Source organism: Oncorhynchus mykiss, chromosome 4, assembly GCF_057628025.1.
Source record: "Oncorhynchus mykiss isolate SJ-2025 chromosome 4, ASM5762802v1, whole genome shotgun sequence".
Taxonomy (NCBI): Eukaryota; Metazoa; Chordata; class Actinopteri; order Salmoniformes; family Salmonidae; genus Oncorhynchus; species Oncorhynchus mykiss.
The window spans coordinates 88,805,078-88,829,000 of NC_143025.1; the positions used below are offsets into that span (position 1 = coordinate 88,805,078).

The 23,923-nt window shown below is 43.3% G+C and overlaps 2 protein-coding genes across 5 annotated transcripts in view; both read left to right on the forward strand.

The window, feature by feature from the left end:
- The window catches only part of vps18 (VPS18 core subunit of CORVET and HOPS complexes), a 35,438-nt gene extending 13,093 nt beyond the window's left edge, over window positions 1–22,345 (forward strand). Inside the window, exons 4-16 of the mRNA XM_036976263.2 lie at window positions 764–1,014; window positions 3,979–4,158; window positions 5,931–6,104; window positions 6,305–6,430; window positions 15,613–15,719; window positions 16,207–16,489; window positions 16,703–16,948; window positions 17,291–17,425; window positions 17,681–17,908; window positions 18,180–18,320; window positions 20,134–20,343; window positions 20,683–20,922; window positions 21,280–22,345. Of these exons, the coding sequence (XP_036832158.2) occupies window positions 764–1,014; window positions 3,979–4,158; window positions 5,931–6,104; window positions 6,305–6,430; window positions 15,613–15,719; window positions 16,207–16,489; window positions 16,703–16,948; window positions 17,291–17,425; window positions 17,681–17,908; window positions 18,180–18,320; window positions 20,134–20,343; window positions 20,683–20,922; window positions 21,280–21,582 (2,624 nt within the window). The 3' untranslated portion in view covers window positions 21,583–22,345. The remainder of the gene's footprint in view (window positions 1–763; window positions 1,015–3,978; window positions 4,159–5,930; window positions 6,105–6,304; window positions 6,431–15,612; window positions 15,720–16,206; window positions 16,490–16,702; window positions 16,949–17,290; window positions 17,426–17,680; window positions 17,909–18,179; window positions 18,321–20,133; window positions 20,344–20,682; window positions 20,923–21,279) is intronic.
- A 697-nt stretch (window positions 22,346–23,042) lies between these two features.
- ino80 (INO80 complex ATPase subunit) overlaps window positions 23,043–23,923 on the forward strand; it is a 94,034-nt gene continuing 93,153 nt past the window's right edge. For 2 of the 4 annotated variants that reach the window (XM_090233239.1, XM_090233237.1), the window contains exon 1: window positions 23,289–23,481. The gene's annotated coding sequence lies outside the window, so the exon portion shown is untranslated. Of the gene's footprint in view, window positions 23,620–23,923 lie in introns of all 4 variants that reach the window. The other 2 variants (XM_090233238.1, XM_090233240.1) reach the window with 2 other exon arrangements.

The following is a 23,923-nucleotide window of genomic DNA, read 5'->3' on the forward strand; positions in this document are numbered from 1 at the left end:
CCAGCATTATCTGGTTAGCATGAAGCCCTGTCCAGCATTATCTGGTTAGCATGAAGCCCTGTCCAGCATTATCTGGTTAGCATGAAGCCCTGTTCCAGAATTATCTGGTTAGCATGAAGCCCTGTTCCAGCATTATCTGGTTAGCATGAAGCCCTGTTCCAGAATTATCTGGTTAGCATGAAGCCCTGTCCAGCATTATCTGGTTAGCATGAAGCCCTGTCCAGCATTATCTGGTTAGCATGAAGCCCTGTCCAGCATTATCTGGTTAGCATGAAGCCCTGTCCAGCATTATCTGGTTCGCATGAAGCCCTGTCCAGCATTATCTGGTTAGCATGAAGCCCTGTTCCAGCGTTATCTGGTTAGCATGAAGCCCTGTCCAGCGTTATCTGGTTAGCATGAAGCCCTGTCCAGCGTTATCTGGTTAGCATGAAGCCCTGCCCAGCATTATCTGGTTAGCATGAAGCCCTGCCCAGCATTATCTGGTTAGCATGAAGCCCTGTCCAGCATTATCTGGCTAGCATGAAGCCCTGTCCAGCATTATCAGGCTAGCATGAAGCCCTGTCCAGCATTATCTGGTTAGCTCTAAGCCTCAGCCAGTCATGTATATGATGCGAAAGAGAAGCTTACCAACCAGCTAATGCAACAATGAATGTAATGTTCCTTTCATAAGCTAGTGCAACTAATCAGATAGCTGTGTATTTCTGATTATTCAGTAGTATTACATCAATGATTAAACACTGGTCTCCCCTCTCGTCCCCTGCAGGGTCCCACCTGGTGATTTGTCTCAGTACCAGCGAGTGTCTGTATCTGAACAGGAACACCCAGAAGGTGAGGTCTCTGTCCCGCTGGAGAGGGCACCTCATAGAGAGTGTAGGCTGGAACAAGCTGCTGGGGACAGAGACCAACACTGGGCCCATCCTAGTGGGAACCAGCCAGGGAATCATCTTCGAGGCTGAGATCTCTGCTTCAGAGGGAAGCCTGTTTAACACCAACCCTGACCAGTACTTCAAACAGGTGAGAACACACACACACACACACACACACACACACACAGTAGGCTACTTCAAACAGGTCAGTGATGGGATCTGAAAATAAACATTGAGTAACAAAATACAACATCGCCCCAAGATGATGTTTTGTAAATTGAACCAATGGAAAGCCATGCTTATCAAACCTCTTGACATTCAAACAAATTCATCAATGCTGATTTGGTTACTACTAGGGATGCACGATATATCGGAATCGGACGATATTAGCTATAAAAAAAAAATGCCAACATCGGCTCTACGTCTAGTTTAACGCCGCTGTCAAACCTGTATAATATAGATGGGTGACGCAATGACGCCACGAAAGAGACAGCGCTACACGTGCAACACAGCATTCCTAACCTGGCCCACAATGTCTGCTGCGTGGATCTATTTTGAAGTTTCAAAGGAAGAAGATAAAAAAGTCCATATGCAACATTTGTGCTGCTATTTATTTCTCCAAGACGTTCAGCGACTTAGAACCAAAGAAGAAGAAACTAGGCGCACACTTCCAACAACTAAACAAGTTTAATTCGAGCAGAAAGAGCAAGGACATTTCAGCGAGACAACTCAAACACGAAATCCATTAACGCCAAGATAATGGCGTCCAGTTAATTAAGAACAAATTCTTATTTTCAATGACTGCCTAGGAACAGTGGGTTAACTGCCTTGTTCAGGGGTAGAACGACAGATTTGTAAGCTTGTCAGCTCGGGGATTCGATCTTACAACTTTTCGGTTACTAATCCAATGCTCTAACCACTAGGCTACGCTGCCGCCCCCTATATCGTTGCCCTTGACAACCAACCGTTCTCCGTCGTGGATGATGTTGGCTTTTGCCGACTGGTCGAGCACCTCGAGCCCCGGTACACACTACCAAGTAGGCGCTATTTTTCAGATGTTGCCCTACCGGAGTTACAAAGTATTGTTGAAAAGCACATCCATGAGCTACCTGCTATGGGCGTCACTGCTATTAGCTTCACGACTGACATTTGGACCAGCGACGTCAGCCCCATGAGCATGCTGAGTCTGACAGCACATTGGGGCGACGAGGATTTCGTACTGAGGAAAGCCGTATTGCGTTGCTCAACAATGTGCTGGTTCTCATACCGCTGCAGCCATTTCAATGGCATTTGAGAATCAAATCAAAATCGAATCAAATGTATTTATATAGCCCTTCGTACATCTCAAAGTGCTGTACAGAAACCCAGCCTAAAACCCCCACACAGCAAGCAATGCAGGAAGTAGAAGCACGTTTGAAAGTTGGAAAATCCCCAAGGACAAAGTAGACGCTGTGCAACGTGACGATGCACGGAACACGACAAAGGCTTTGGAAGAATGCGGAGTCGGCAGTTTGTGAACGAAGGTGTTTTGGCCCGACGCAGTGTAACAGTATAACTTTAGACCGTCCCCTCGCCCATACCCGGGCGCGAACCAGGGACCCTCTGCACACATCAACAACAGCCACCCCACGAAGCATCGTTACCCATCGCTCCACAAAAGCCGCGGCCCTTGCAGAGCAAAGGGGAACCAACTACTTCAAGGTCTCAGAGCAAGTGACGTCACCGATTGAAACGCTATTTAGCGCGCACCACCGCTAACTAAGCTAGCCGTTTCACATCCATTACAGCAGTACCACCGCTAACTAAGCTAGCCGTTTCACATCCGTTACATCAGTACCACCGCTAACTAAGCTAGCCGTTTCACATCCGTTACATCAGTACCACCGCTAACTAAGCTAGCCGTTTCACATCCATTACAGCAGTACCACCGCTAACTAAGCTAGCCGTTTCACATCCGTTACATCAGTACCACCGCTAACTAAGCTAGCCGTTTCACATCCGTTACATCAGTACCACCGCTAACTAAGCTAGCCGTTTCACATCCGTTACAGCAGCATATCTGACACAGCGGCAACAGGTAGGAAGATAGTGGGTCATTTTAAACACTCACAGCTTGGAGTGAAAACGAAAAGGCTTTTAAGCAAGACGTTTCCACCAGATGGAACAGTACTTTTTATATGATGTAGAACCTGCCGGAACAAAAACGAGTGCTTGGCCGCGTACGCAGCAACAATCAGTACAAACCGGCGGACTCTCATTGAAAACATATGAACACTCTCCTAGCTCCATTCTAAACGACTGACTCGAGAAATAAGCTCTTCAACTGTGTCTGCAGCAGACGTGATTACCCTTCTGTCATGGCAAGATTGGATAGTCAGAAGAGCCACCTTTTTTTAAGCATCTTCGTAATGCGGGGCAGCTAAAATATTTTGTCATGAATATCTGTCGTGCGATTTAAAATACATTCATGGATTTTTACAAGTTTATTAAACAATCTGTTCCTAACTGAACCAATGAACACATGACACATTGTTTCACCAATTTAACTGTACTAGAATCCTTAAAAGGCCGCTCATATTTTTTCATATCTATTATCGATATCTGTGTCTGGTTTTTTTGGCAAGGAAAATATCGGATATCGGCCAAAAAATGTCATATCGCTGCATCCCTAGTTATTGTGCATCCCTAGTTACTGTGCATCCCTAGTTGCTGTGCATCCCTAGTTGCTGTGCATCCCTAGTTACTGTGCATCCCTAGTTGCTGTACGTCCCTAGTTACTGTGCATCCCTAGTTACTGTGCATCCCTAGTTACTGTGCATCCCTAGTTACTGTGCGTCCCTAGTTATTGTGCGTCCCTAGTTATTGTGCGTCCCTAGTTGCTGTGCGTCCCTAGTTGCTGTACATCCCTAGTTGCTGTACGTCCCTAGTTACTGTGCGTCCCTAGTTACTGTGCATCCCTAGTTGCTGTGCATTCATTGGTTACACTCCTTCATGTGAACTTATCCGCAGGCTACCAGCTTCTGTGACTGTATTTGATGTAGCATTTAGATTTGTATTTTTTCTACCAAACCAGTCCTTATTATAATGTGTAATATGTGTAATTGTAACACAGGTCCACTCCCTGGAGGAGGACGGGAAGCCTGCTCCTGTATGCTGTATAGAGGTGGAGAGAGGTCCGGAGTCTAAAGTCGTCATCATCGCCACCACCAGGAAGCGTCTGTTCCAGTTCGTAGGTCGTGTAGCGGAGGGGTCCGAGCAGCAAGGCTTCAGCTCCGTCTTCTCTCAGAACCAGGTCTGTTTGCAGCTGCTTTTTTTAAACAACAGGGCAAATGGCAACCTATTTACTATGTAGTGTATTTACACTCCCTATTTACTATGTAGTGTATTTACACTCCCTATTTACTATGTAGTGTATTTACACTCCCTATTTACTATGTAGTGTATTTACACTCCCTATTTACTATGTAGTGTATTTACACTCCCTATTTACTATGTAGTGTATTTACACTCCCTATTTACTATGTAGTGTATTTACACTCCCTATTTACTATGTAGTGTATTTACACTCCCTATTTACTATGTAGTGTATTTACACTCCCTATTTACTATGTAGTGTATTTACACTCCCTATTTACTATGTAGTGTATTTACACTCCCTATTTACTATGTAGTGTATTTACACTCCCTATTTACTATGTAGTGCATTTACACTCCCTATTTACTATGTAGTGCATTTACACTCTCTATTTACTATGTAGTGTATTTACACTCTCTATTTACTATGTAGTGTATTTACACTCTATTTACTATGTAGTGTATTTACACTCCCTATTTACTATGTAGTGTATTTACACTCCCTATTTACTATGTAGTGTATTTACACTCCCTATTTACTATGTAGTGTATTTACACTCCCTATTTACTATGTAGTGTATTTACACTCCCTATTTACTATGTAGTGTATTTACACTCCCTATTTACTATGTAGTGTATTTACACTCCCTATTTACTATGTAGTGCAATTACACTCCCCATTTACTATGTAGTGCATTTACACTCCCTATTTACTATGTAGTGTATTTACACTCCCTATTTACTATGTAGTGTATTTACACTCCCTATTTACTATGTAGTCTATTTACTATGTAGTGTATTTACACTCCCTATTTACTATGTAGTGTATTTACACTCCCTATTTACTATGTAGTGTATTTACACTCCCTGTTTACTATGTAGTGCATTTACACTCCCTATTTACTATGTAGTGCATTTACACTCCCTGTTATGTAGTGCATTTACACTCTATACTATATCTGCATATTTACACACTATATCTGAATATTTACACTCCACACTATATCTGAATATTTACACTCCATACTATATCTGAATATTTACACTCCCTACTATATCTGAATATTTACACTCTATACTATATCTGAATATTTACACTCTATACTATATCTGAATATTTACACACTATATCTGAATATTTACACACTATATCTGAATATTTACACTCCATGCCCTTTTCTCACTCCTCTAATGACCTCTAGCAACCATGCCATTTTTTGTTATATTTGTTGTCATAGCTTGTTTTATAAACTGGGTGGTTCAAGCCCTGAATACTGATTGGCTGACAGAATCTTCATTTTTACTGCTCTACGCCACTCGGGAACCCATCAGAGGAATTCATAACAACATTCAAAACACTTGAAATAACAATTCCAAAGACAGAATTAAAGATTTGTTTAATTTTCATAATTTTCATAATTTTCATGTTAACCAGTTTTATAATAGCAATGAGGCACATCGGGGGTTTGTGGTATATGTCCAATATGCCACGGCTAAGGGCTGTATCCAGGCACTTGTGTCGTACATAAGAACAGCCCATAGCCGTGGTATATTGTCCATATACCATCCCCCCTCGGGCCTTATTGCTTAAATATTAAGCTGCTCCCCAGTTTCCAGTATAATGATTTATAATTTGTTATAAGCATGTATAAGCCTTTTAGAATATCTTATGACAATGCTTATAAGAGGTTATGCCTTTATTACTACTAGGAGCTGCTTCCCAGCTTCCAGGAGTTTCCGTTTAACATGGGCTACAGTGAGATCACCTTCTACACCTCCAAGCTCAGGTCCTGCCCCAAGGCCTTCGCATGGATGATGGGTAATGGAGTTCTCTACGGTCAGCTGGACTACATCAGGCCGGACTCGGTGCTCAGTGATGTGCAGGTACCGTTGTTATGCTATTATATAGTGCTTAGTATTTAGGCTAGTGTAATTTCAGGTTTGATGTGTTGTAGAGGTAAGCTCCCTTAAATACATTTTGTCAGTGGTCTCTGAAAGTAATTATATTGTACTGAAATTCATATAGCTGAAGCACTGATAAATAACTAAAATAATACATTATCTCTCTTCCCTCTCTCCATCAGGTGTGGGATTATACCCCAGACATAGACTTCAGTTTCAACAAGCCCATCTCTATCGTGTTGACTCAGTTCCACTTTCTACTCCTCCTCCCTGACCGCGTCAAGGCCATCTGCACCCTCAATGGACAGGTGGGGTCACACACACACACGCACGGACACGTACGGACAGGTGGGGTCACACACACACACACACGCACGGACACGTACGGACAGGTACGGACAGGTGGGCCTCTGTCTGCTTCTGCTTTGTCTTTGGTTACAGGTCACTGTAAAAGGTGTAGGCCAGGTCACTGTAAAAGGTGTAGGCCAGGTCACTGTAAAAAGTGTAGGCCAGGTCACTGTAAAAGGTGTAGGCCAGGTTACTGGAAAATGGTGTAGGCCAGGTTACTGTAAAAGGTGTAGGCCAGGTCACTGTAAAAGGTGTAGGCCAGGTCACTGTAAAAAGTGTAGGCCCGGTCACTGTAAAAGGTGTAGGCCAGGTTACTGGAAAATGGTGTAGGCCAGGTTACTGGAAAATGGTGTAGGCCAGGTTACTGGAAAATGGTGTAGGCCAGGTTACTGGAAAATGGTGTAGGCCAGGTTACTGGAAAATGGTGTAGGCCAGGTTACTGGAAAATGGTGTAGGCCAGGTTACTGGAAAATGGTGTAGGCCAGGTTACTGGAAAATGGTGTAGGCCAGGTTACTGGAAAATGGTGTAGGCCAGGTTACTGGAAAATGGTGTAGGCCAGGTTACTGGAAAATGGTGTAGGCCAGGTTACTGTGAAAATGGTGTAGGCCAGGTTCCACCATTTTACGTGGCGTCATTACGTCACGTTCCTACATTATTTCAGTATGGTAAAGCTTGGTAGCTTTGACATCGATTTTTAACATTGCCGTTAAACTATACATCGGGCCGGTACCGATGTTGACATTTTTAGCTGATATCATCCGATTACGATATGTTCATCGATATATCGTGCATCCCTAATAGAGAATGTTGTTCCCACTGAGAAGATTAGGACTTATCCTAACCAAAAACTGTGACAGATGGAAATATTAGCATAAAACTGAAACCACCACATTTAACCACAGCAAGGTGACTGGGAACATGGATGTGTACAAACAGACCAGCTATGACCTCGATAAGGCAATCAGTGGCAAAACAACAGTTCAGAAAAGTGCAGTCAAAATTCAACAGCTCAGACACGAGACGATTGTGGCAGGGACTCCAGACCAATGCTCCCTCTGAGCTGCGGGCGTGCGCAGCTCCCATCGGACTGTCTCTCTCTGTCTCTCTCTGTCTCTCTCTGTCTCTCTCTGTCTCTCTCTGTCTCTCTCTGTCTCTCTCTGTCTCTCTCTGTCTCTCTCTGTCTCTCTGTCTCTCTCTGTCTGTCTGTCTGTGTGTCTGTGTGTCTGTGTGTCTGTGTGTCTGTGTGTCTGTGTGTCTGTGTGTCTGTGTGTGTGTACCAAAATATATCTACTTTCTAGCCCAGTACACAGCCAGCAGGGCATGCTACTCATTTCTGCCGCAAATGTCTTCCTGGGAACTCAGAACATTGTGGTGAGCAATTCCCGATGAGCCCATGTAAGGGCAGAGAGCATTATGGGGGAAGTGTGTGAGATTGAACTTCAATTTTAGTTAACATATTCAACTTTTCCCTTTTACCGTGGGAATTGTGCTCGAAACAAAACAAACTTTGTATGCAAAACAAACTGCAAGAGGTTTTTCTTGTAGGCAGAACACATCAGAGTAGGATACTATTGCATTGACAGGTACTACTCGGGCCCGTACTCTACACAATCCGTTGCGCCATAACCAGTCATTTGTAGTCAACAATGGGGAGTGGTCACTTGTGAGTGGTCACTTCCTAGAGTTCCAGAGTACAAACTCTGTACAGCTTTTTATGTCTTAAAGGGGCAGTGTTGTATTTTGAGACGGTCTTGAATATGTTAAGTAGCCAATAGGCAGAGGGTAGCATAATTTGTCTGATTGTCTAATAATTTTTTTGTTTTTTATTTTTTATTTCACCTTTATTTAACCAGGTAGGCTAGTTGAGAACAAGTTCTCATTTGCAACTGCGACCTGGCCAAGATAAAGCATAGCAATTCAACACATACAACAACACAGAGTTACACATGGAATAAACAAAACATAGTCAATAATACAGTAGACCAAAAGAAAACAAAAAGTCTATATACATTGAGTGCAAATGAAGTAAGATAAGGGAGTTAAGGCAATAAATAGGCCATGGTGGCGAAGTAATTACTAAAAGCAATTAAACACTGGAATGGTAGAGATACTGGGGTGCAAAAGAGCAAGATAAATAAATACAGTATGGGGATGAGGTAGGTAGATAGATGGGCTATTTACAGATGGGCTATGTACAGGTGCAGTGATCTGTGAGCTGCTCTGACAGCCGGTGCTTAAAGTTAGTGAGGGAGATGTGAGTCTCCAGCTTCAGAGATTTTTGCAGTTCGTTCCAGTCATTGGCAGCAGAGAACTGGAAGTAAAGACGACCAAAGGAGAAATTGGCTTTGGGGGTGATCAGTGAGATATACCTGCTGGAGCGCGTGCTACGAGTGGGTGCTGCTATAAGTGGGTGCTGAGATAAGGTGGGGCTTTACCTAGCAGAGACTTGTAGATGACCTGTAGCCAGTGGGTTTGGCGACGAGTATGAAGCGAGGGCCAACCAACGAAAGCGTACAGGTCGCAGTGGTGGGTAGTATATTTGGTGACAAAACAGATGGCACTGTGATAGACTGCATCCAGTTTGTTGAGTAGAGTTGGAGGCTATTTTATAGATGACATCACCGAAGTCGAGGATTGGTAGGATGGTCAGTTTTGCGAGGGTATGTTTGGCAGCATGAGTGAAGGATGCTTTGTTGTGATATAGGAAGCCAATTCTAGATTACATTTTGGATTGGAGATGCTTAATGTGAGTCTGGAAGGAGAGTTTACAGTCTAACCAGACACCTAGGTATTTGTAGTTGTCCACGTATTCTAAGTCAGAGCCGTCCAGAGTAGTGATGCTGGACGGGCGAGCAGGTACGGGCAGTGATCGGTTGAATAGCATGCATTTAGTTTTACTTGCGTTTAAGAGCAGTTGGAGGCCACGGAAGGAGAGTTGTATGGCATTGAAGCTCGTCTGGAGGTTAGCTAACACAGTGTCCAAAGAGGGGCCAGAAGTATACAGAATGGTGTTGTCTGCGTAGAGGTGTACCAGAGAATCACCAGCAGCAACATCATTGATGTATACAGAGAAGAGAGTCGGCCCGAGGATTGAACCCTGTGGCACTCCCATAGAGACTGTCAGAGGTCCGGACAACAGGCCCTCCGATTTGACACACTGAACTCTATCAGAGAAGTAGTTGGTAAGCCAGGCGAGGCAATCATTTGAGAAATGTAGGCTCTCGAGTCTGCCAATAAGAATGTGGTGATTGACAGAGTCGAAAGCCTTGGCCAGGTCGATGAATACGGCTGCACAGTAATGTCTCTTATCAATGGCAGTTACGATGTTGTTTAGGACCTTGAGCCTGGCTGAGGTGCACCCATGACCAGCTCTGAAACCAGATTGCAAAGCGGAGAAGGTACGGTGGGATTCGAAATGGTCGGTGATCTGTTTGTTAACTTGGCTTTCGAAGACCTTAGAAAGACAGGGTAGGATAGATATAGGTCTGTAGCAGTTTGGGTCTAGAGTGTCACCCCCTTTGAAGAGGGGGTAGTGGGGGATGACCGCGGCAGCTTTCCAATCTTTGGGAATATCAGACGACACGAAAGAGAGGTTGAACAGGCTAGTAATAGGGGTTGCAACAATTTCGGCAGATAATTTTAGAAAGAAAGGGTCCAGATTGTCTAGCCCGGCTGATTTGTAGGGGTCCAGATTTTGAAGCTCTTTCAGAACATCAGCTATCTGGATTTGGGCAAAGGAGAAAAGGTGGGGGCTTTGGCGGGTTGCTGTGGAGGGTGCCGGGCAGTTGACCTGGGTAGGGGTAGCCAGGTGGAAAGCATGGCCAGCCGTAGAGAAAAGCTTATTGAAATTCTCAATTATAGTGGATTTATTGTTTCCTAGCCTCAGAGTAGTGGGCAGCTGGGAGGAGGTGCTCTTATTCTCCACGGACTTTACAGTGTCCCAGAACTCTTGAGTTAGTACTACAGGATGCAAATTTATGTTTTAAAAAGCTAGCCTTTGCTTTCCTAACTGCCTGTGCATATTTGTTCCTAACTTCCCTGAAAAGTTGCATATCACGGGGGCTATTCGATGCTAATGCAGAACGCCACAGGATATTTTTGTGCTGGTCAAGGGCAGACGGGTCTGGAGTGAACCAAGGACTATATCTAATTCCTAGTTCTAAATAATGGTATGGGAATAATAATACATTCTGTAAAGTGGTTTCTTGCATCAAACGACACAACATTTTCAGTCACCTCCTTGTCTGAAGGACAAGTGGATAAACAGGTTAAAGGTCAAACTCTGCATGTTTTTTTTTCTCTCAAAAGTCTCATGGAAAGTAGGACTACATTGAACACCACACATTGTCTGCTCCTGTAGGCTGAATGATAGAACAGCCATTTCCATGTTAAAATGTTCTGGGATGCATTTCTCTCCATTGTTTTTGATGGTAGGTCACTCCGGTAGGCCAACATTATGATCAAAGAGCCACAGTACCCTACTTTGCCACTGTTATAACTAACTTAAAGTGGGTACAGCCTCCGTGTTCACAGTAACTTAAAGTGGGTACAGCCTCTGTGTTCACAGTAACTTAAAGCGGGTACAGACTCCGTGTTCACAGTAACTTAAAGCGGGTACAGACTCCGTGTTCACAGTAACTTAAAGCGGGTACAGCCTCCGTGTTCACAGTAACTTAAAGTGGGTACAGACTCCGTGTTCACAGTAAACGCGTGCCAGATGTTGCACAGAATTGCACACAATGTTCCAGTTTGCGCTCAGCAGACCAGAAATATGTTCAGTGCTGAAAACAATTAGAGGGAACATTGCTCCAGACAATCACGGATGATATAAAAAAACAAAAAAAAACAGCCACGGACACCAACGCCTTTCTCCCGGCCAAGCTAAACACCTTTGCCAGCTTCAAGCAAAAAGGCCACCATCGCTCCTGAGGACTGTGAGCTCTCGTTCTCCATGAGTATCACATTTAAGTGTGTTAACCCTCGCAAGGCTGCTGGCCCACACAGCGTCTCCAGCCGTGTCCTCAGAGCTGATCCAGACCAGCTGGCTGGAATGTTTATGGACATATTCAATCTCTCCCCGTCCCAGTCTGTTGTCCCCACTGGCTTCAAGATGTCCACCATTGTTTCTGTACCTAAGAAAGCAAAGGTAACGGAACTAAATTACTACCGCCCCGTAGCACTCACTTACGTCATCATGAAGTGCTTTGAGAGGCTAGTTAAGGAGCATACTGCCCCAACAGATCCACGGATGACGCAATTGCCATCACACTGCACACTGCCCTATCCCATTTGGACAAGAGGAATACCTGTGTAAAAATGCTGTTCATCGAATACAGCTCAGCATTCAACACCATAGCACCCTCCAAGCTCATCATTAAGCTTGAGGCCCTGGGTCTGAACCTTGCAAATGGGTCCTGGGGAGGTGGTCGGTCCAACGCACCACCGGGGGCAAACTGCCTGACCTCCAGGACATCTACAGCACCCGGTGTCACAGGAAGACCAAGAATATCCTTTATGGTCAGCTACCCGAGCCACGGCCTGTTCACCCCGCTACCATCTAGAAGGCAGAGACGGTACAGGTGTATCAAAGCTGTGACCGACAGACTGAGAAAGCGCTTCTATCTCCAGGCAACCTGAATGTTAAATAGTCAAACCCAGTACCCTGCCCTGAACCTTAGAGACTACTGCCCTATGTACATAGTCATTGAACACTGGTCACTCGAATGTTTACATACAGATTTACCCACTTCATATGTATATACTGTATTCTAGTCTAGGCTCATCCTATATAACTACTGCTATACACACCTTTTATATTCATATACTGTCCATACTGTGTATACACAACATTATATACATCTATTAGTGCCTTCAGGAAAGTATTCAGACCCCTTTGACTTTTACACATGTTGTTAGGTTACAGCCTTATTCTAAAATGGATGAAATAGTTTTCTCCCCCTCCAATCGACACACAATACCCCTTAATGACAAAGCAAAAAGAGGTTTTTATAAATGTTTGCTAATTTATACTTAAAAATCACATTTACATGAGTATTCACACCCTTTACTTTGTTGAAGCACCTTTGGCAGCGATGACAGCCTAGAGTCTTCTTGGGTATGACACTACAAGCTTGGCACACCTGAATTTGGGGAGATTATCCCATTCTTTTCTGCAGATCCTCTCAAGCTCTGTCAGGTTGGATGGGGAGCGTTGCTGCACAGCTATTTTCAGGTCTCTCCAGAGATGCTCGATTGGGTTCAAATCAAGAGCTCTGGCTGGGCCACTCAAGGACATTCAGAGACTTGTCCCGAAGCCACTCCTTCTTTGTCTTGGCTGTGTGCTTGGCAGTGTTGTCCTTTTGGAAGGTAAACCTTTGCCCCAGTCTGAGAACCTGCTCCAGAGTGCTCAGGACTTCATCAAGGATCTCTCTGTGCTTGGCTTTGTTCGTCTTTCCCTCGATCCTGACTAGTCTCCCAGTCCCTGCTGCTGAAAAACATCCCCACAGCATGATGCTGCCACCACCACGCTTCACTGTGGGGATGGTGCCAGGTTTCCTCCAGACGGGACGCTTGGCATTCAGGCCAAAGAGTTCAATCTTGGTTTAATCAGACCAGAGAATCTTGTTTCTAATGGTCTGAGAGTCTTTAGGTGCCTTTTGGCAAACTCCAAGAGGGCTGTCATCTGCCTTTTACTGAGGAGTGGCTTCCGTCTGGCCATTCAACCATAAAGGCCTGATTGGTGGAGTGCTGCAGAGATGGTTGTACTTCTCCACAGAGGAACTCTAGAGCTCTGTCAGTGACCATTGGGTTGTTGTCACCTCCATGACCAAGGCCATTCTCCTCCAATTGCTTAGTTTGGCCGGGAGGCCAGCTCTAGGAAGAGTCTTGGTGGTTCCAAACTTCTTCCATTTAAGAATGATGGAGGTTATTGTGTTCTTGGGGACCTTCAATGTTGCAGAAATGTTTTGGTACCCTTCCCCAGATCTGTGCCTCGACACAATCCTGTTTCGGAGCTCCATGGACAATTCCTTCAACCTCATGGCTTAGTTTTTTCTCTGACAGGCACAGGCACTGTGGGACCTTATATAGACAGGTGTGTTCCTTTCCTAATAAATTTAAACATTTTATATAACCTTTTTTTTTTTAAATCAGAACAAATTCTTATCTACAATGACCTTGGCAAAACCTGGACGACGCTTGGCCAATTGTGTGCTGCCCTAATTGTGTATCACAGCCGAATGTGATACATCTGGGATTCGAACCAGGGACTGTAGTGATGCCTCTTGCACTGAGATGGATTGCCTTAGCCCGCTGCGCCACTCATGTCCAATCAATTTAATTTATCACAGGTGGACTCCAGTGAAGTTGTTGAAACATCTCAAGAATGATCAATGGAAACAGCCCCTGATCTCAATTTCGAGTCTCATAGCAAAGGGTCTGAATACTTATGATATATAAGGTATTTCTGTTTTTTATTTTTAATACATTTGCACAATTTTCTTAACCTGTTTTTACTTTGTCATTACGGGGTATTGGTGAGGATTTTTTATTGTTTATTAATACATTTTTGAGTAAGGCTGTAACGTAACAAAATGTGGAAAAGGTCAAGGGGCCTTTCTGAAGGCCGGTCAGAAGTTTTAGAACTTTAGAATTAAATTTAGAATTTAGTACTTTTTTTCATTCAAGGGTTGTTCTTTATTTGGACTATTTTCTTCATATTAGAATAATAGTGAAGACTTCAAAACTATGGAATCATTTAGTAACTAAGAAAGTGTTAAACAAATCAAAATATATTTTATATTTTATATTCTTCAAAGTAGCTGCCCTTTGCCTTGATGACGGCTTTGCACACTCTTGGCATTCTCTCAACCAGCTTCACCTGGAATGCTTTCCAACGGTCTTGAAGAAATTCCCACATATATTCTGAGCACTTGTTCACTGCTTTTCCTTCACTCTGCAAATTATAGTCCCACTAAGCACAAACCAGATGGGATCGTAGCCATGCTGGTTGTGTGCCTTGCATTCTAAATAAATCACTGACCGTGTCACCAGCAAAGCACCATCACACCACCTCCTCCATGCTTCACAGTGGGAAATACACATGCGGAGATCATCCCTTCATCTACTCTGCGTCTCACAAAGACACAGCAGTTGGAACCAAAAATCTCAAATTTGGACTCATCAGACCAAAGGACAGATTTTGACCAGTCTAATGTCCATTGCTTGTGTTTCTTGGCCCAAGTCTCTTCTTATTATTGGTGTCCTTTAGTAGTGGTTTCCTTGCAGCAATTCAACCTTGAAGGCCTGATTCACACAGTCTTCTCTGAACAGTTGATGTGTCTGTTACTTGAACTGCAATTTCTGAGGCTGGTAACTCTAATGAACTTGTCCTCTGCAGCAGAGGTAACTCTGGGGTTTCCATTGCTGTGGCGGTCCTCATGAGAGCCAGTTTCATCATAGCGCTTGGTTTTTGCGACTGCACTAGAAGAAACTTTAAATGTGAGGTATTGACTGACCTTCATGTCTTAAAGTTATGATGGACTGTCATTTCTCTTTGCTTATTTGAGCTGTTCTTGCCATAATATGGCTAATAGGCTATTCTGTATAGCACCCCTTGTCACAACACAACTAATTGTCTCAAACGCATTAAGAAGGAAAGAAATTCCACAAATTAACTTTTAAGGTACACCTGTTAATTGAAATGCATTCCAGGTGACCACCTCATGAAGCTGGTTGAGAGAATGCCAAGAGTGTGCAAAGCTGTCACGGTAAAGTGTGGCTATTTGAAGAATCTCAATGGGTGGGTGGGTACTCTGTGTGTGTGTGTGTGTGTGTGTGTGTGTGTGTGTGTGTGTGTGTGTGTACACACACATATCAGAACGAGCAATTTCAGAGTATGTAATATGTATATATCGTTCTGACATTTCTTAATTTCTTAATGTTATATTTTTGGACTTGTTTGTATTGTTAGGTATTACTGCACTGTTGGAGCTAGAAAAATAAGCATTTCGCTGCCCCTGCGATAATATATGCAAAGTTTGTTTACGAGACCAATAAAATGTAGTATGATTTAGTGCACTGCTTTTGACTGGGGCCCCCTTTTTATGAATAGATTAAATGGATGGATTGATTGATTGACAGGTGGTGTACGAGGATGTGTTTCCTGATAAGTTCGGCACTCTGAAGAAGATGATCAAAGACCTAGCAGGAGGCCTGGTGTGGATCTATACTGAGAAGGCTGTCTTCAGGTTCGTTTACATGACATTTTAGTTTTTTAGTCATTTAACAGACACTCGTGCCCAGAGAGACTTACAATTAGTGCATTCAATCAAGATAGACAAAACTTTCATCTGGCAGTCATTTAAAAAAAAAATTTTTTTACAATAGCCAAATATCTGTGGAATCAGACTAGCTCTGCCATTAGTGTCTGAACAAGTTCTAACTGTCATCTGTGGAATCAGACTAGGTCTGCCATTAGTGTCTGAACAAGGTTTAACTGTCATCTGTGGAATCAGACTAGCTCTGCCATTAGTGGCTGAACAAGGTTTAACTGTCATCTGTGGAATCAGACTAGCTCTGCCATTAGTGTCTGGACAAGGTTTAACTGTCATCTGTGGAATCAGACTAGCTCTGCCATTAGTGTCTGAACAAGGTTTAACTGTCATCTGTGGAATCAGACTAGAAAGAACAGACAAAGTGAGTGTGACAGTAAGTTTTTTTTCTTCCTCAATCCAGATACCACATCCAGAGAGAAGCCAGGGATGTATGGCAGATGTACATGAGCATGAACAAGTTTGACCTGGCTAAGGAGTACTGCCGGGACCGGCCAGAGTGCATGGACATGGTCCTGGCTAAGGAGGCAGAACACTGCTTTCAGAACAAACGCTACTTGGAGAGCGCTAAATGCTACGCTCTGACCCAGAACTACTTCGAAGAGATTGCTTTGAAGTTTATCGAGGCAAAACAGGACGAGGCTCTGAAAGAGTTCCTGCTGAAGAAACTCAATAATTTAAAACAGGTATGTGATGCATGATGTTTTCGTGACCTAAGTGTTTACAATTCAAAACCATACAACTTTATTGTCTGTAACAGTGAGCAACGGAAGCTTGTCTTCTGCTCACTTCTCAACCTGCCAGATAGTTTGTCTTTTGCCCCTGTTACCCCTGTTTGCAAAGTAACATTTCTTCTGGGGACAATAAAGATTGATTGATTGATTGATTGATTGAAACAGAGTGAGAAGACCCAGATCACCCTACTGGTCACTTGGCTGACTGAGCTTTACCTGAACCACCTGGGGCTTCTAGAATCAGACGAGGGGAAACATGGGGTGTTCCAGGAGACGCGTGATGAGTTCCGGAAGTTCCTCAGTAGTTCCAAACACAAGGAGTGTCTCTATAACAACCGAACGACCATCTATGACCTGCTGGCTAGCCACGGCAACGTGGACGACATGGTCTACTTCTCTGTCATCATGCAGGTATCTGTTGATGCTCTTTATCCAGGCTTGGGGCTCAATTTCATTTCCAGTCAATTCAGAAAGTAATCTAAATTCCAATTCCAAATGTTCCTAATTTGAAAAGCATTGAAGAGAATCGGAATTGGAATTTCAGTGTACTTCCTGAATTGTCTGCAATTGAAATACAATTGACCCCAGCCCTGCTATTCATGCGTGGTATTGTATTGTGCCATTTAGAGTGGTCTCTAATGATGTGGCATGTTTAGGCCCCTTTATGGCTGCTGACTTTATTTTCAGTTTTCTAAAGTATGTATTTTTACCTGCTGCTGTTTGACATGAAAGAATCTGTCTTTATCTCTCTAGGACTATGAGAGGGTGATCTCCCACCACTGTCAGCATGATGACTATAGCGCCGCCCTGGAGGTGCTCTCGAAGCACTGCGACGAGAAGCTCTTCTATAAGTTCTCCCCCATCCTCATGCAACACATACCTAAGAAGGTGATGCAATGATTTTATCTGCTTGCATTGAAATGTTTTTTTTTGTTGTTGTTTGTTGTCTGTGTTCAAGTACATAACTGAAGTATTGTGTTTTTTAATTGAGTTTGAAATACAATACCATACTCGATTGTCCATTTTTATGGCATGTGAAGTGCCTATGTGTATTTGTGAAAGGGAAATCGAATGACTAATAAATATTCTTGCCTAGTTCAATCAAATGTAAATAAAATACTAAATATACCTCGATCATAAGAGGTGGTGGACGCCTGGATCCAGATGGGTTCCAGGCTGGAACCTAAGAAGCTGATCCCAGCCCTGGTCAACTACAGTCAGATGGGTTCAACACAACAGGTCAACGAGACCATCCGGTACATGGAGTTCTGTGTCTACCAGCTCACTGTGACAGAAGAGGCCATACACAACTACCTGCTGTCCCTCTACGCCAAGTACAAACCTGATAGTCTCTTGTGGTACCTGGAGCAGGTAGGTTCAAGACTGACTGCCCCAAATGGTATCCTGTTCACTCTATAGTACACTACTGTTGACCAGGGCCTATAGGGACTCGGACCAGATGTCGATTGATAATTGTATAATATACTTTTATTTTTAGTAATGTCATGTTTTGCCCTATATTTGCTATTGTATACTTAGTTTCCTCTGGTAAGTGTTCTTGGGTATCTTGATCAAATATACATGAATTGTTAATTTATTATAAATTTTTAAAAAACAGTGTTGTTTTTATTATTATTGACAGGCTGGTACCCACGCGTCATACATCCACTATGACTTAAAGTACACGCTGAGGCTGTGTGCTGAACACGGTTACCTCCAGGCCTGCGTTCTGGTCTATAAGATCATGGAACTGTATGAGGAAGCTGTCGATCTGGCCCTACAAGTGAGGATCTTGGCTAGTGTTTTCATGAATATGTAGCTAATTGTTGATGATGTAATATTGGCAGGATGTTGTAACAGCCACGACATGCAAGATTTAAAGTGGAAGTGCAAATAGTGAGCTTACCCCCCCTCCCCCACTCCCCGTCTTATACGTTATCTGAAAGTCAAAGCGCTAGTAGACAAAACATTAGGAACACAACATTAGGAACACCTTCCTAAAATGGAGTCACACCCCTTTCTGCCCTCTGAAAAGCCTTAATTTCGTCGAGGCATGGACTCTACAAGGTGTCCAAAGCGTTCTACAGGGATGCTGGCCCATGTTGACTCCAAGGCTTCCACACAGTTGTGTCAAGTTGTCTGGATGTCCTTCGGGCGGCGGACCATTCTTGATGCACACGGGAAACTGTTGCGCATTTCATTTTTTTTATTATAATTTTTTTTAAATAACTGCGTTGCAGTCCTTAAACAAACCGGTGCGCCTGGCACCTACTACCATACCTTGTTCAAAGGCACTTAAATCTTTTGTCTTGCCCATTCACCCTCTGAATGGCACACATACGCAATCCATGTCTCAATTGTCTCGAGGCTTAAAAATCCTTCTTTAACCCTGTCACCTCCCCTCAATCTACACTGATTTGAAGTGGATTTAAAGAAGTGACCTCACTAAGGGCTCATTTTCACCTGGTCAGTCTGTCATGGAAAGAGCAGGTGTTCCTAATGTTTTGTATACTCAATACACGGCGCTGTGAATAAGTATTTGCCCCCCTTTTCTAATTTTCTCTGCTTTTGCATAATTTTTTGTGTGGCTGAGTTATCAGATATTCAACCAAAACCTAATATTAAAACAAATAAACACAACAATTATATACTTATTTAATTTATGTCATAAATACAAAAGTTATGCAACAACAAATGCCCCTGTGTGGGGAAAAAGTAATTACCCCTTTACGCTCAATAACTGGTTGTGCCACCTTTTAGCTGCAATGACTTCAACCAAACGCTTCCTGTAGTTGTTGATCAGTCTCTCATGTCACTGTGGAGGAATTTTGGTCCACTCATCCATGCAGAAGTGCTTTAACTCGGTGACTTTTGTGGGTTGTCAAGCATGAACTGCTTGTTTCAAGTCCTGACACAACATATCAATTGGTATTAGGTCTGGACTTTGACAAGGCCATTCCAAAAATGTCAAATGTATTGCTTTTTAGCCATTTTCATGTAGACTTGATTGTGTGTTTTGGATCATTGTCTTGCTGCATTCAACTCAGACGGACGGCCTGACATTCTCCTGTAGAATTCTCTGATACAGAGCAGAATTCATGGTTCCTTCTATTAAGGCAAGTCGTCCAGGTCCTGAGGTAGCAAAACATCCCCAAACCGTCACACTACCACCACCGTGCTTGACCGTTGGTATGAGGTTCTTACGGTGGAATGCAGCGTTAGGGTTTTTTTTTGCCAGGCATAATGGGACTCGTGTCTTCCAATGTTTGAGGGGTTATTTGTAAACTCAGTGTCCATGTATCTAATATTTGGTTTTGGTTAAAAATCTGATAACATTCAGTATTAAACATTTGCAAAAATAGAGAAAATTAGAAAGGGGGGGGGGGGGCAAATCCCTTTTCACGGCACTGTATGTTAAATCAGGGTCTGAAAGTGAAGCGTGCATGTTGTGTGTGTGGGGTGTGGGGGGGGTTCCTAAACCAGCTGGTGTAACTTTCCTCCTGTGCTCTCCCTCTCCCAGCTGTGCTGTGGAGATTCAAGATATATTTCCCGAAAGGGACACAGTAAATAATAATAATAAATTATTATTATTCCAGGTGGATGTGGACCTGGCCAAGTCATGTGCTGACCTGCCTGAGGATGACGAGGAGTTGAGGAAGAAGTTGTGGCTGAAGATCGCTCGTCACGTGGTGCAAGAGGAGAAGGATGTGAAGAAGGCCATGAACTGTCTGTCCAGCTGTAACCTGCTCAAGATCGAAGACATACTGCCCTTCTTCCCGGACTTCGTCACCATAGACCACTTCAAGGTTGTAGTGTTTAAGAAAATACATTGGATATATATATATATATATATATATAGCTAGCTAGCTAGCTTTTGTTAAGCCCAAAGACACTTCTACACACACCAGAGTAGTAATCAGACCTGGGTCTAGTATACTACCTAGGTTATATACTTAAGTTCAGTGTTTTGAGGTGCGTTTCATTTACCTCGGAGCTTGCACTTTTGTGACTTCCATTGGTTTCATTGTACCAGGCAAATCTAACATATCACGAGCAGATGAGTATATGATGAGTTGGAACCAAACAAATTTCCCCATGTAGGAAAAATGTTAAGTTGACAAAACAATATCCCTTCTTCCCTGCAGGAGGCTATCTGCAGCTCTTTACAGGAGTACAACCAGCATATAGACGAGCTGAAGCAGGAGATGGAGGAGGCGACGGAGAGCGCCAAGCGGATCCGAGAGGACATCCAGGAGATGAGGAACAAGTACGGGGTGGTGGAGAACCAGGAGAAATGTGCTGCCTGTGACTTCCCCCTCCTCAACAGACCCTTCTATCTGTTCCTCTGTGGTCACATGTTCCACTACGACTGCCTCTTCCTGGAGGTCAGTGTGTAAATCTGTTTTATTTGACCCTTGACCCTATTTCAAGAACAGTTGCCTAAAGATATATATACCAGTAGGTCAGTAGCACACCATTTTACCTTAACCGTTGACCCTATTTCATAAAGAGATGGCCAACAATGTAACAATGCAAACAGAGTCATTGGGTAATTACTACATATATTTGTAAATTATGTACACTACATACAGAAGGAAAATTAGTTAGAGGGGGTATCCCCAAAAAAACATATTCTCTATCTATCCATCTATCTATCTATCTATCTCTTCATGAGATTCAATAGTAAATACCCATTTTATTATTCACCACCTCACATACTGTAACGGTGGATCTTTCCTCAGGTGACCCCTCACCTGTCCACCTACAAGCAGACTAAACTAGGTGAGCTGCAGAAGAAGTTGGCTGCAGCCACTCAGACCTCCAAGTCTCGCCACCGCCCTGCCCCCAAGGAGAAGGAAGAAGGGGGCGACACCGCCAGCCTGGGCAAAGAGAATGCTGGAGTCAGCCGTGAGCAAATCAAGTCAGACATCGATGACATCATCGCGTTTGAATGCGTGTACTGCGGCGAGCTGATGATCAAGTCGATCGACAAGCCGTTTATTGATCCACAGAAGTTGGAGGAGGAGAAGTCCAGCTGGCTCTGAGTTAAATGGTTGGCAGCTTGGAGCTGAAATGAGCTAGGTCTGAAATGGACTGCCTGATATGAGGTGGGAAAATTTGACTGAAGAAGATCTGAAATGAGTGAAATGTGCTTTAACTGTCTGAACCGATGAGAGGTGAAATAGACTTGTCTGAAATGACTGAAATGCGCAGCGTGTGTTGTCTGAAATGGAACCGACCAGTGTGTACACTGTAGGCCAGAAAATCAGCTGTTATTCTCCTTTGATAATGGGATGTACAGCCACAGCTGCACAGTGCCGGGCGATGGATACTCACAGGAGTGGGGAAGAATGCAGGCGCTCCTATATAAGCCCTATAAGTGTCTCTGTAACATTATATATTCTACAGACTCTCTCTCTGCGAAGCTTAGAAAAACTGCCACTATGTCGGGATCACACACCTTGGGTTTATTAAGCATTACAAGATCAGTTCACTATCTTTTACACTCATCTGTCTAAATTAACAAATTAACTTGTGAAATGTTCTCTGAAATGGAATGCATATTTATACATCTTCACTGGTATTAGTTAGTTCCACTGGCTATTGACATGAATAGTACTATAAAAAAGGTATGTAAAGAACTACAGTTTTTGTTATTAGTGTCCTTTATGACATCATGAGAACTTTCTTCACACCTGTTTCATTGGCTGGCAGTTTATTATGTTGTGACATCTGAGATCAGGTCAATGTAACCCACTTTTGGTTTGCAAAATGCACCTATGAAAATTAAACAAATCTTTAATTCTGTCTTTGGAATTGTTATTTCAAGTGTTTTGAATGTTATTATGAATTCCTCTGATGGGTTCCTCGAGTGGCGTAGCAGTCTAAGGCACTGTGTCTCAGTGCAAGAGGCTGGTTCGAATCCAGGCGAATCCAGGCTGTATCACATCCGGCTGTGATTGGGTGTCCCATAGGGCGATGCACAATTGGCCCAGCATCGTCGGGGTTTGGCCGGAGCAGAACGTCATTGAAAATAAGAATTTATTTTTTACTGACTTGCCTAGTTAAAGGTTAAATAAAATGAGTCTTAGAATCTGAAAGCTGGGCTGGTGAATATGAAAATACAAAGTAATGGCAGTTAAGACACCTGGATGATTTTATTGTGGGTTTAGGGGATTGAGTGAGATGCCTTCCTCTCATAAATATGCATAAACTGACAAGGACTGGCCAAGTAATTCAATGTTTACACTGTCATCAATGCATAGTAAACTATGAGATTGAAAAGTGAATGTGAAGTTTGTTTGGGATAAAGTAAAGCATCATATGCACGCACACAAGGCTTCTTAAGGAGGACCAGGATCGGGTACATATTGATGATGCTCTAACTTCTAAACAGTTCCATTGTAACACTTGTGCATTGTTTGCCATTTATAGCTCATATCAAATCAGTCATAAAATCTACACAATTTTCCGGAAAATGTAACAGGCTCGCGATACTCATAACGACTTTCCCCCCTGTGAGTGACGTAACATGTAGCTCGGTAATCTTCGGGATTAACAGACTCCACCAATAGAGTTCGGATCGCAAACGATAATATCGCAAAAATCATTTGAACTACTACTTATGGGCAAACTCTCGCCAGAATTGACTCTAAAATACTTGTTACAATGTTTGTGTTGCTATATTTCCGCAGCGATTCCTTTGAGGGGCAGATACGAAATCGTCACTCTCTCTGCATTCGATTAGTTTGCCTGTTCCCTGCTCTATCCTCGCCATGGCGCCGTGTCCCTGCTCCCTCAGTTACAGAAAGTGGCCGCCTCTCTGCTGCTGTCGACCCAAAGCTCACAGACTCACTCGTTGCCTAGACCCGCCATCTTGGAGTCAGAGAACTGAGAGTCGGCAGCAGCTACGAGAGAACGCAAAAGGGGGACACGGGGCCAAGGTGAGAAAGTGTTTCGGAGGTAATATGGTGAGGGAGCAATGGGGTAAAATGGCCGGGAGGGAGAAAGAATTAGATCGCGGGGATCCGAGAACAGAGGCTTCTGACACGACCCTCGTGTCTATTCAAGGGGACGGATAGGTACTGGAAAGATTCCTAGGCCTCTCGCTGTAAACAAGCCAAAGTTGTGTATCACTCCAAAATGAATTGTATTACTAAAATACTCATATGTCCAGAGAAGGTTGGTAGCCTTAAAGGGGCAGAACCCATTTGAATAACTCAAAAAGAGTGAGTGGGAACTTCATACCTAATTAATTCAAAAATGATCAGAAACGTATCAAGATTGACAGTTAGCCATTCAAATGTAACAAAGGCCGGGTTAGCAGACAGTCAAACATGTCAAAGTTAACCTGCTCTTTGAATAGGAATTCAGCTGGCCAATGCC